Genomic DNA, 13,435 nt, shown 5'->3' on the forward strand with positions numbered 1-13,435 from the left:
AAGTGGCCCTTTCTGCATATATGTGGTCCAGGAGATCTCCCAACTTCTGGAAATGAGAACTATGTGGTCTGTGCAGGGTCCAGCCTCCTCCCTTAATTGTCCCGCTATTCTTATCTTAGAGTTTTGGTCAATAGAAAATGAATCTCCAATTTGCTTTACCCTGGTGGGAGGGGGGCGCCCATCTGCCTCCTGCCTCAATATTATATGCTTCAGTCCCAACTCTTCTGTTACTTACAGTGCCCATAATGTAATAAAAATTACAGAGTAGGGACCCCAAATCTAGAGTAAAAACAAAGCAGAAAAAATAGATGATCCAGATGTTGTATTTTCCAGGTAATGACTCATAAATATGTTAGCTGATTTAGTGAAAAAAGTACATAAATAGATGGGGAAACTGACAGAGAAATGAAAACTTAAAAAAAAAAAGGAAATTCTAGAATTGAAATATTCAATTCAAAATGAAGAATTTGTTTGATATGCTCAATAGAATACTGGACACAGAATGAAAAAGATTAGTGAACTTGAAGGCTACAAAAATTTTCCAAGTGACACATTAAGAGAAAAAATAAATTTAATAAAACCATCTGAGACTGTGAGATAATATGTAATTGCCTACGATATATGAAATTAGGGGTAAGAAGAGGGGGAAGAAATAGGACAAAATAAATATTTCAGAAGGCAATGGCCAGTAATTTTATAAAGTGGGTGAAATAAATCAATCACAGGTCCCAGGCATTCAGGAAACCCTAGGCAGCTTAAATAAAAAGAAAACCATACTTTGACACATCATAGTTAAAATGCTGTAAATCAAGGTAAGAAGAAAACCTTAGAAGCAGTGAGAGGAAAAGCGCACGTGATATTCAGGAGAACAAAAAAGAACAAAAACTAAAAGGATGCTTGTCGTTTAGTTAAACAACAGAGGCCTGAATACAATGGAATGACATCTAAAAGTGGTAATATGCATTAAGATAAAGGGAAAATAATGATATTTTTCGGACAGAAACAAATCTGAGCAAATTCATCTTTATCAGACTTCTGTATAAGAAATGCTCAAAAAAATTCTCTAGATGGGAGAGAAATATATCAGATGGAAGCAAAGATTGACAGGAAAGAATGAGGAGTACCAGAACAGATACATATGTGGATAAAAATGACAGACTAAAATAATAAGCAGAACTATATACCTATCCTTATTTATTGCTATGTTTATATCCATCTTTATATCTATAATTTAATTCATTTAAAAGTCTGCTGACTGCTTAAAGCAAACATAATAACCTCTCATTAGGGTTTATAAATTATGTAGAACAAAATCTAGATGTGACAAAGGCTAAGGGAGCAAAATTAGGTACATAATTGCAAATATCTGTTTATATGGTGAAATAGTTCAATATTATTAAATGTAGGTCTGATAAGTTCAAGATGCATAACGAAGTCTCTATAGTAACTGCTAAAAGATAACACAAGTGAAATACTAATAAATACCTGATTGAGTTCCCCATTCCCCAACCCCCAATAAAAGGTAAGGAAATAGGTACAGAAGCTCAGAGAAAAGATAGATGTATAGAATGCAAATACCTATATGTTAGATCTAAACCCAGTCACAGCAATGATCGTATTTGAGGTCAGTGAACTAAACATTTCTCTTAAAAGGCAGAGATTGTTAGAATGGATAATAAAAGTATTGCTCAACTGTATGCTGTCTTTGAGAAATGTAGACATCAAGAAAAAGAGCATTACCAAGACAGAGCAATATTTAAAATTATAAAGAATCAATTTACCAAGAGGAAATAATCCTAAATATATATGCGTTTAGGAGCTTCAGAGTCTTCCCTGATGGCTTGCTGCTGCTGCTGCTAAGTCACTGCAGTCGTGTTCGACTCTGTGCAACCCCATAGATGGCAGCCCACCAGGCTCCCCAGTCCCTGGGATTCTCCAGGCAAGAACACTGAAGTGGGTTGCCATTTTCTTCTCTCTGATGGCTTAGTTGGTGATAAATAATCTGCTTGCAATGCAGGAGACCCAGAACTTGATGACTGGGTCCGGAAGATCCTCTTGAGAAGGGAATGTCTATCCACTCCGGCATTCTTGCCTGAAGAATCCCATGGACAGAGGAGTCTGGCGGGCTACAGTCCATGGGGTTGCAAAGAGTCAGACACGACTGAGAGACTTTCACTTCACTTTACTTCATTCACAATAATTGAAAAATTCACATTCTTTTAAAGTACTCACCAAAGGTTATCAAGATAGAACATACGCTGGGGTATAAAACAAGTTTCAATAAATCTCAAGATTAAAATCACACAGCTTATGTATATTCTTTGACCACAAAAGAATCAATAGAAAATCAACTAAAATATGTAGAGAATTCATAAATAGTTGAAAATTATGTGACCAATGACAAAAGTTTGGATAAATGGAAACCAATACAATATTGTAAACTAATTAGCCTCCAATTAAAATAAATAAATTTAAATTAAAAAAAAAACTAATGTAAAAAAAAAAGAAAGCTCAATATATATCAAAGACTGTGGGAAACAGCAGAAGCAGATGTTGAGATAGATTTATAGCTCTCAATACTTAATTAGAAAAGAAGAAAGTTGAAAATTCAGTGATCAAATCTTCCACATTAAGTTATACAGTGTAATACCTAGAGCCACCACCAAAAGCCACCACCAAAAATATACATCAAAATGGAATTCTACAAATTGTTCAAGTAATGCAGGGATGGCCAGAAAATTAAAACACAGAAATGAAAAACGTAACAGAAAATAAAAATATAAAATGGACTTAGCCTTAATATTATATCAGTGTTATATTAAAAACAAATATCTTAAGATACCAATTAACAGAAATTAGAAGAGTCTATAAGAAACATGACCCAACTTTGTATGTTATCTACAAAGTCTGAAACTCATTTCAAATATAATGGTGGTTATGTACATACCAGGCAGTGTGCTAAGTTACTCAGTCATGTCCGACTCTTTGTGACCCCATGGACTGTAGCCCTCCAGGCTCCTCTGTCCATGGGATTCTCCAGGCGAGAATACTGGAGTGGGTTGCCATGCCCTCCTCCAGGGGATCTTGCTGACCCAAGGAGTGAACCTGTGTCTCTTATGTCTCCTGCGTTGGCAGGCAGGTTCTCTACAGCTCGCGCCACCTGGAAAGCCCTAGTTTAGTTATCTCTCTTAATTATTCTAATCATTTGCCACAAACTGTGCAGCAATAAAAAAGTACAAACTTGGTATGAGTAACAACCTGAATGGATCTTGAGGTTATTACTCTGAGTGAAAAAAGCCAGATTTAAAGTTCATGTTCTGTAGGATTTCATTTCTCCATTTATGAAACGACAGAATTGCAGAGATAGAAAACAGATTAATGTTTGGTGGGTGATAAGGATGGTGGAGAGGAAGAGGGTAGGTATGACTGTGAAAGGAACAGCAGGAGGAAGATCTTTGTTGTGATGGAATATTTCTGTAGCTCGACTGCAGAGACATTTAAAAATTTTTTCATGTGTGATAGATAAAATGACACAGACTGTAAACACCTGAATTGTACCAATGCCAAATTCCTAGTTTGGTATTTTAGTGTAATTAGATGCGAGCATTGGAGGATACTGGTGAAGGGGTACAGAGGACCTTTCGTACTGTCTTTTCCTACTTCTTTTGAATCTATAGTCATTTTGAAATACAAAAGAAGAAAAAGGAATGAACTGTTGATTCATGTAATAATATCAGCGAATATCATAACAGTGTCTTGACAAAAAGGAGTGTACAGTGTACACTACATAATTCTAAGAAGTCTGAGAAGAGTCAAGAAATATATGAAGTACATGAATAGATAAAGCCAATTTGTGATGACAGAAATTGGAACAGTAGTTAACCTGGGGGGTGGATGGTGGGTGGATTTTTGACTAGCTAGTGGCACAAAGAACTCAGTTTGTCAAAACCCATCAAACTGCTCATTTAAAATCTGCACAGTTTGCTTTCATAGAAAATACAGCTTGGTAGAAAAGCGAAAGAAAACTAGAAATAATATTCCAAAAGTGATATATCCTTTTGACTAGTTTTAAAATCATCCTTCAATGTGTTTTATTTTCTCCAAATACCACGTTAGATATACAATTCCAACTAGTTAAAATGAACACTGCAAAAACTCTATGAAGTGAATCTTGAAACATTGAGTTAAAGCAAGAAGAAATGCCAATTATTTTATGTTAACCCTGACTTGAATTTGGGGAGTAAAAAGAAGGCCGTAAAAATAATCTATATATTATATGAATGTGCCAACACATTGCCTATCTTTTAAATGCACGGTCTTAATTTACCTCCATCAAATATGCTTTTCTGATTAAATCTCTTGCCCTGCAGCAAGAGTTCTTTGAACGCCTCTATGTCATGTACACTATTGGATACTCTGTCTCCTTTGCATCCCTGGCTGTGGCTATTCTCATCATTGGTTACTTCAGGTGAGTAATTCTCAATCCCTTCCTCCGTGAAGGGGCAGGTCTGTTTCTTATTCATTAAAGACACAGACCTCTCACAATCTGTGCCTCCAGATACTTTCCCTAAATACGCGTTTCTGAATTCAACCTTGTGTTATATTATTTGACTTTGATAAGTTTTTTTTGATGAAAAATTCAGGGTTATTCTTCATTGTTTGTTTAAAGACTTAAAGCCTCAATGCGGTATTAAACCATTAAAACAGTGTGTCTGCATTGCAGTCTATTTTTGCCAAATGATGCAGAGTATTGTCAAAGGAGTTAGAAAAAATTTCATTCATGATGTGAAGGCTTATTTCACCTTTTCCAAATGATTTTGGTGGCATGGGACAGAAATTCATCTTAAATAATCTCTAGATGATTCAATACCATACAGGAAGAAATAGGGGCTTCTCAGGTGCGTCAGTGGTAAAGAATCTGCCTGCCAATGCAGGAGATGTGAGTTTGATCTCTGGGTTGGGAAGATCCCCTAGAGAAGGAAATGGCAACCCACTCTAGTATTCTAGCCTGGGAAATCCTATGTACAGAAGAGCCTGGTGGGCTACAGTCCATGGAATCACATAAAAGTTGAACATGACTGAAGCAACTTAGCATGTACGCACATATAATATAATGGTATATTATAATACTGTACTGTAGTATAATATTTAACACTGCATAATCTGGATAAACATGGTAGCTGATCAGGGTATATTTGAAATTAATTCTCAAAAAATTATATTTTAGTTTTTGACTCCAATTGTTGCTCTTTTTGTTCAGGTTTATTATATTCTTTTGGGGGGTAGTTTGAGCTCATTTATGTATTTTCTTTCTCCATTTCTAATTTTATTCAAATCTAAATACTAAATATTTTCTCTCCGTAGACGACTGCATTGTACTAGGAACTATATCCACATGCATTTATTTGTGTCTTTCATGCTGAGAGCTGCAAGCATCTTTGTCAAGGACGGAGTGGTCCATGCTCACATAGGAGTAAAGGAGCTGCAGTCCCTGATACTGCAGGATGACCTACAAAGCTCCATAGAAGTGCCTGCTGTGGACAAATCACAATATGTAAGTGTTTTCCTCATGACCCCTTACATGGCTCACCACTTCTAAAAGTAAAAGCAAAACCTACCTGCAAAACTAGAAGGTTGGGATTTAAAAACCCATGGGATTTAGTTCCTTTATTAAAGACCCAAAGACTTGTTCCCGTGTAAGATTCCATAGTACTTGATTTTGCTCTTAGATATCCTAGTGTTATTAAGTATGTAGAATTACCCAGTCATTCAGTTAATGGAAAGCATTATCACCTTGAAGTGGTATATCTGGAAATTAGGTAGAGTAGACTGATTTCTTGATGGTATGAATTAATGCCATAGTTATCTTTGTCCTTTTCCCTGTAATTCACTGTCGTCCCTGCTGATTATAATTCTGCATTGGCTTTGTGACTTGTTTAAAATGAAGGATGAAGTGGGTGTGATGGTATGCCAGTTGAAGGTAGACTTCTATGAGTGAATCTAGTCAAGATTACCTGAGCTTCTCCCAGATCAGTAGAATCACCTAGCCAATCCATAGATTCATAAGGCACATTAAATGTTTAGTGTTGTAAGCCATTTAACTTTTTGGAGTATAACAAAGTCCAGAATAAAATAAATTCATGGTAGAATGATAGATAAATTTCTTCTTTATTCTTCTCTGTACCTTCCTAATTTTCTCTGATGATCAAGTATTCTTTTTTGAATAAATTGAGGAAAGGTGATTTCTTGTTACTTCTAAAGGAAAAAAAAAATCTTATTTTGAAAATAAAATCAAGCCAGCAGTCTTAAAAATGTTACATTTAAGTAACATTGTTCTGGCCTCTTTAAAAAGTCTTGGCTTCCCCATGTATAAGAGACTTTAGATTCTAAAAAAGAAATGGAGGAACTGCTTTTTAGTGGTCTAATGTTGGAAACAGTATGATTAGGAGTTCTAATATGGTGCCGTGTTGGTTTATTTGTAACAGATTGGGTGCAAGATGGCTGTTGTGATGTTTATTTACTTCTTGGCTACAAACTACTATTGGATTTTGGTGGAAGGTCTCTATCTGCATAGTTTAATCTTTGTGGCATTCTTTTCGGACACCAAGTACCTGTGGGGCTTCACCTTGATAGGCTGGGGTAAGGCATTTCTGTCTCCTTTCCTTTTCAAGTGGATTATGGATTTCAGGGCTTTGTGTCATGCCTGTCATCAGCATTCTTTCAGCTCTTTTCCTGGAATAATCTCTCCCCACCCCATCTTTATCTTTCCTTTCTCTTTAATTATTTATTGAGGAAAATCGTTAAAATCAAGTCTATGATTCTCCCAGTGGTAACAAACTTTTCACGTTTAACTTAGGGTTACTGTTCTTAGACCAGATTCTTGAGAGGATTCTTTGGGGGAAATACCTTGCTTGCCTTACACATTTAGAACTGCTGTGCTCATCATGTCTTATGCCAGTGTCTTGATTTAACTGTAATTCCATTCTACAAATTTTGATTTTTAAATTTCTAATCCATAATGATGCATCTTTGATTTATAATTCTAGATCATATGATGAGAATGACAGAAAGGAATTTATAGAACCATCTTGGCTGTATTTAACACTACTAATTATAAGCTAATTACGTAGACTTACCATGTCTTTTGGGAGGAAATAGTTAGAATGACTTTTGGCATAAGTAATTAAAAAAAAAAGATTCAACTCACATTCCAAAATGCCTTTTCAGTCCTAGAGGGATTACTGAACCAGGAACTAACTCAATGTGATATGGAGAAAGAATGTTGTTTGTTTGTTATAGTTTAAGAGAAATTAAAACTCATATGTGGTTAAAATTAAGAAGTCTCAAGATTAACAATTGTTATTTTAATTTGTAAATGAACAGGTGGTCAGCAAAGGGAAAAAATTAACTAAGTGGCTCAAGATTAACTTTGAAGGTTTTTTTTCCCCTCTAAAATAAGAAAGTTTTTTTTGCCTGTTTTGCCTTAACATTGTCTTAACATTTAAAAATGTAAAGTAAGGGATATTGAATTTCCTGTTAGTTAACAACCTTGAAGAAGACAAAGGGTCAATTTACTGTTACTCTTTATTTATTATGAAATTCTAATTGTTGTGAATAAAATTTTATTTCTGAAAAAAGTTTGGTTTTAAGCTGCCCCCTTATCTTTGACTACCAGTTACTAAAATAAAAAAAGATACATTTAATATTTTGGGGAGGTACTTTGGTAATTCTCTCAATAGTTTTTGTAGTTTGCCTTCAAATCAAAATTATGTCTGTGTACTCACATCATTAGTAGAAGTTTATAAAGTTGATAGAAAATTCAACAGTGACTTTGAGTTTGATTTTATTTTTTGGCTTGCTATGACACTGATCACACTAGTAATTAATAAACTTGTTTTTTCTTTATTTACGAATTGGTTTGATAGTCAGCTGCTCAGTCCTCTATCAAATCTTATTTGGGCTGTATCACTCAGTCTGTTGCTTCATAAAGTCAGGGGTTTGTCTCACTGAAACCCAGGAAGTGTTAGTGGCTCTAGTTGTGTCCAGCTCTTTGCAACCCCATGAACTGTAGCCCACCAGGCTGTTCTCTTAATGGGATTTTCAAGAATACTGGAGTGGGTTGCCATTCCCTTCTCCAGAGAATCTTTCTGACCCAGGGATTAAACCCGAGTCTCTAGCTTGTCCTACATCGCAGGCAGATTCTTTACCATTTGAGCCACCAGGGAAGCTCTGAAACCCAGGAAACTAGTTTTCAAATCTTTCTATGAAAAATTTAAAAAAAAAGTAGTTAGGATTCCAGTGAGCTTCTATACAGGTCTTAGTTTCTTACCTTCCTTTACAACTTGTGTTAATTTCCCCAGAAACATTTTGGCATAGGAGTGACAACTATAGAAGATAACCATCACAACTTGAAATCGTCATTTCATTGAATGGTTTAATAACGTGCATGAAAGCAAGTAGGATTTACGTGAAAGCTCACTTTTATAAATCATATTACATGCAATATTATGCTCACTTAATTAACCACAATTTAAAACAGTAACAACTAATCTTTTTCTATGTTGTATATTATGTCTCTAGTACTTATTTATCTTATTTCCGGAAGTTTGTACCTTTTGTTGTGCTTATTAGTGGAAGTTTGTACTTTTGACTGACCCTTCTGGTGGCTCAGATGGTAAAGCATCTGCCTGCAATGTGGGAGACCCAGGTTTGATCCCTGGGTCAGGAAGATCCTCTGGAGAAGGAAATGGCAACCCACTCCAGTACTCTTGCCTGGAAAATTCCATGGACTGAGGAGCCTGGTAGGCTACAGTCCATGGGGTTGCAAAGAGTCGGACATAACTGAGTGACTTTGCTTTCTTTTCTTTCTTTTCTTTTCTTAAATATAGAATTAAATGCAATTTTAAAATGTGCAGTTGGAGCCAAGAATAAGGTGCCTTATTTATGAGAAAACTGAGTCAGGAATAGGAAAAATTAAGGCTATGATTGGTTGAAAGAATAGAAACATAGTTATCATTAGAATTTGCTTTTGCTTCTCTGTACATCTTGTTTTGTGATAAAGATGTACAAAAACAGTCATTTTAAATATCAGTCTTCAATTTACAAAGGCAGATACAGCATATGTTCTTCTTTAGATGGTAATTTCCTTCCTTGCCAATTTATTATTAAGAACCAGCAAAATCAATGTAAATAAATACAGCTCCACACATCATTACAGTGTGAGTAATAAAGGCTGAGTGTTTACCTACCAAGTGAGTGAAGTGAAGTCGCTCAGTTGTGTCAGACTCTACAACCCTGTGGACTGTGTCTACCAGGCTCCTCCATCCATGGGACTCTCCAGGCAAGAATACTGGAATGGGTTGGCATTTCCTTCTCCAGGGGATCTTCCCGACCCAGGGATCAAACCTGGGTCTCCCACATTGCAGGCAGACGCTTTAACCTCTGAGCCACCAGGGAAGCCCATTTACCTACCTTTAGGGAGCCTAAAGTTATAATGTACAAGATAGAAAAAAAGGCTTCAATCTTGCTTATTTATCCTTATTGAATGTGGTAATTTACCTCTGTATTAGCAGCCATTCTTAATTTTCACCTGTCAGATGAGATGCCAGAATGTATGTATTATCATATAAAAGCACTTAACTTTTGGGCTTCCCTAGTAGCTCAGCTGGTAAAGAATCTGCCTGCAATGCAGGAGACCCTGGTTCAATTCCTGGGTTGGGAAGATCCTCTGGAGGAGGGCATGGCAACCCACTCTAGTATTCTTGCCTGGAGAATCCCCATGGGCAGAGGAGCCTGGTGAGCTACAGTCCACGGGGTCTCAAAGAGTCAGACACAGCTAAGCACAGCACAGCACACTGAGCTTCCCTGGTGGCTCAGATGGTAAAGAATCTGCCTGCAGTGCAGGAGATTGGGGGTTCAATCCCTGGTCACAAACATTCCCTGGAGAAGGGAATGGCAGTTTATGCCAGTATTCTTGCCTGGAAGAGTTCCATGGACAGAGAAGCCTGGCAGGCTACAGTCCATGGGGTCCCAAAGAGTAGGATGTGACTGAGGGACTAACACTTTCACTTTCATTTTGACAAAAATTTCCTAAAACATAGAATTTGAACAGATTTTTTAAAAGAGGGAGTTATATAAAAACAATAAATAAAACTGGAATATAGAGTTATAAAATTAAATAGCCACACAGGCAGACTGAGGTTAAATTCAACTAGATCACTAAGAAAACCAAAGAAATTCCCTACCGTAGGATATCACCTTATTTTAATTTTTCTGAAATTTTTTATCTACATCTATTTTTATGTTCCTTTGCTTATAAAAGATATCTGAAAAATTACAAATGTGTTTTTTAAAAGGTAAAAAATATTGTGTTAAAAGTGTTCCGAGTTAAATTTTTTTCTCTCTTTGTATGATACTTCCTGTGGCCTCTCTTTCCTTTTTTTAAAACTTCTTTCTAAAAGGCCACATATCCATTAAATCCTTTGATCTTCTATTGCAGAGTTCTATAAAAGTATGGTTTGTGTTTTTTTCATGATGTCAGAGTCTAACTGAATATAGCATGAACTGAACAGTCCATCTTTACTGGAAGCAAAGACTCATAGAAAGTCAGTGTAATTAATAGATTTGATGTTGCAAGCTCATAGGTGATTATTATTTATGAAAGACAAATATGTCATGCTCAAATCATCAAGCTAACATAGCACCATTCTTTGGTAAGTTTTCAGTACCTGCAAATGCTTCTGTCTGGAGCCAATATGAACAAAAAGGAAGAGGATAAACTGATCAAAACATCCTAATTTTGTAACTTTCAGTGTAGCCTCTCTATGCCTTCCACCTTTAGAATGAGAAAATTCGAATTTTTAAAAACAATAGCCTTCCTGTCACTTCTCATGAGACCCTCTTTGTTGCTTCACGCTTCTTGGAAAGCATACGACTGTTGGAGTGGCAAGAGGTAAAGTTATATGCACCGACCACTGCCTGCCTTTGACCTTAGGAACTTCAGTCCCCTCCTTACATAGCTTAACCTTATACCCCTCAAATGAAAATAGGGCCAATCTTCTTCTTCAGACTTTTGGGAACAAATAACATCAATGTACCAACTCTCTTCTCAAAAGGACAAGGTGAAAATTAAGTGGAATTTTCTTGTTCACATAGTAACATTTTTCATGTCCAATTTTTCTCTCACCTTTTAATAGTATATTTTTATGTGATGAATATAAGAAAAAGATACCTTAATCCTGAAACAAATATTGTCTCTGAATCCTTTTCTGATTGCAGGGTTCCCAGCGGCTTTTGTGACAGTCTGGGCTGTAGCACGAGCAACTCTGGCTGATGCGAGGTGGGTGAAAAGGAAGAGGTAAAGCAAAAGCCTCAGATTTTCTCAAGTCTGGCTTCCTTGGAGTTCGCACTTGCGGCTGTTCTTGATGACGTTGCCCTTTAGGGACTACCCTGTAGCCTCTCATATATTACCAGCCAGCTATCCATTCCAGAGTCATGAGACAGAAGGACTCACAGACCCAGTTGGGATGCTTGACCGCCATGGTTTATGAAATCAATTTGAAACATACCATAAGAAGCTGGGGGAAAGAGATGGGTTAGTTAACATACTTAGGATGTCGTGCACACAGGTGAAAGGACTGTACTAACTAATATATGAATATGCAATATTCATATCTCCTTTCTCTTACTCTCCACCACATCAGCATTCCCCACTCATCAGTTACGAGGGCCAGAAATAATAATGTTGTTACGAGGGCCAGAAATAAGGTTGCAGCAAGGAAACCCACAGACAGAAGGTGCCCTGGGCCAGGGACACACACTTGCTGTCTCAGAGAGATGTAAGGGCAAGTTTATGTGGCCATGGTTCTAACTTGCCACGTAGGCTACTCAGCAGTCCTAGGTTTTATTTGCGTTCTTTGGGCAAAGGATATGTGGCCATGAGTTCCACCTGTTGGTGCTTAAGACATCAAGAATATCAAGGACTTCCTGTGTATCAAGGGATACTTTGTGTCTCATATATTTGGTGAACTGGATATTTAGTGCTCAGTTGCCCTAAGTATCTAGTACCTATGCTTAACACACATGTGTTCTACTTACTACTTACATATATGTAATGTCAAGTATAGGTTTAATCCACCTCTTTGTTTTCTTGTCTTGCATAGCATAGGTTAATATATTAAAATGATAAACAAGTGCACATTAGAAGTGGAATCCATCCTAGGGAATCACTAGCCTCCCAGTTGCCTGTTTCTCTTTTGATGCTACATGACGCATGGATGCTGAAACATTCATTGCTTCATATTATTTCTATTTTTAGTGATGATGAGTCAAAGAAAGGAAAGGAGAACATAGAGAAGTATTCAGTCCCTGCTTTTTGCTTTCACTGTCAAACTTATTGCTTGGACTGAATGTATCTCCCCCAAATTCACATGTGGGAAACCCCAACCCCCAATGTGGCTGTATTTGGAGATAGTACCCTTAAGAAGGTAATTAAGGTTAAATGAAGTCCTGAGGGTAGGATTCTGATATAACAGGATTAGTGTCTTTGTGAGAAGAGAAACCAGAGGGTGCCTTCTCTGCGTGTACATAAAGTAAACGTTTTATGAGCACACAGCAAGATGATGTCATGGATACTGGTTAGTGGTTAGGTAACGGTGATGTTTTAGGAATCTTGATTACCAGTCTTCTGGTTTTAACCAGCCCGGGGTCGACATGCTTGTAGTCAGCATGTAGTCAACATCCACTGGGCTGGTGCTTAATTTCTGCAGAACAGTGCAAAGTTATGCATTAGATCATTATCTATCTTTCTTTAGGAGAAACTAGGAGTCATGGAACTCTGTTGTTCATGTTGTTACTACTTTTCTTGCTTGACTGCTTTTCCTTTGTTTCTGCATCTTCTCACTTTCCTAATTAGTAACTGAGTCTGCTCTTCAAAACTTGGGGAAGCCCTTGAAAACTGTCGACTAAAAAATGTAGTCACAACCTGAAAGTAGAATTATTTTGTTTGGTGTACATGTTTTGGACTCAGAGCCCGGGAGACCGTATCTCAGTAGCTCTGAGAAAACTGCTCCAAGGAGGCAGGAGGGGGGAGTTAGGCTATATACAAGCTTGCAACAAAGGGAGTAAGCAGTCTGAACATCAAAGATTAGATATTAAGTTAAGGAATTTAGCATTCTATGTATGGGAAGATGCAAGCCTCTGGGCTCACTGAATTCATTCTTTTCATATGCAGCTCAGCTCTCTGGTGCCAAATCCTATTTCCTTGTTCAACTTTAGGAGTGGCAGATGGCTGTTTCTTGCATTCCTTCCCCTAGTTCCTCAGCATTTACCTTGGTGAGGGAGAGGGGGGAAGTGGCAGCATCTGTTGGATCACAGTTTTGGGAACCCTCATTCACATTTGGAGGCCAGAAATTGCTGAAGGCTGTGACATTTCTTG

The 13,435-nt window shown here is 37.1% G+C and overlaps 1 protein-coding gene across 1 annotated transcript in view; it reads left to right on the plus strand.

Moving 5' to 3' along the window:
• Nucleotides 1-13,435, plus strand: part of PTH2R (parathyroid hormone 2 receptor) — an 87,297-nt gene that overhangs the window by 26,274 nt on the left and 47,588 nt on the right. The window contains exons 5-8 of the mRNA XM_061383164.1: nt 4,371-4,468; nt 5,365-5,554; nt 6,486-6,639; nt 11,278-11,338. Coding sequence (XP_061239148.1) covers nt 4,371-4,468; nt 5,365-5,554; nt 6,486-6,639; nt 11,278-11,338 — 503 coding nt within the window. The remainder of the gene's footprint in view (nt 1-4,370; nt 4,469-5,364; nt 5,555-6,485; nt 6,640-11,277; nt 11,339-13,435) is intronic.

This window comes from Bos javanicus, chromosome 2 (assembly GCF_032452875.1).
Source record: "Bos javanicus breed banteng chromosome 2, ARS-OSU_banteng_1.0, whole genome shotgun sequence".
Taxonomy (NCBI): domain Eukaryota; kingdom Metazoa; phylum Chordata; class Mammalia; order Artiodactyla; family Bovidae; genus Bos; species Bos javanicus.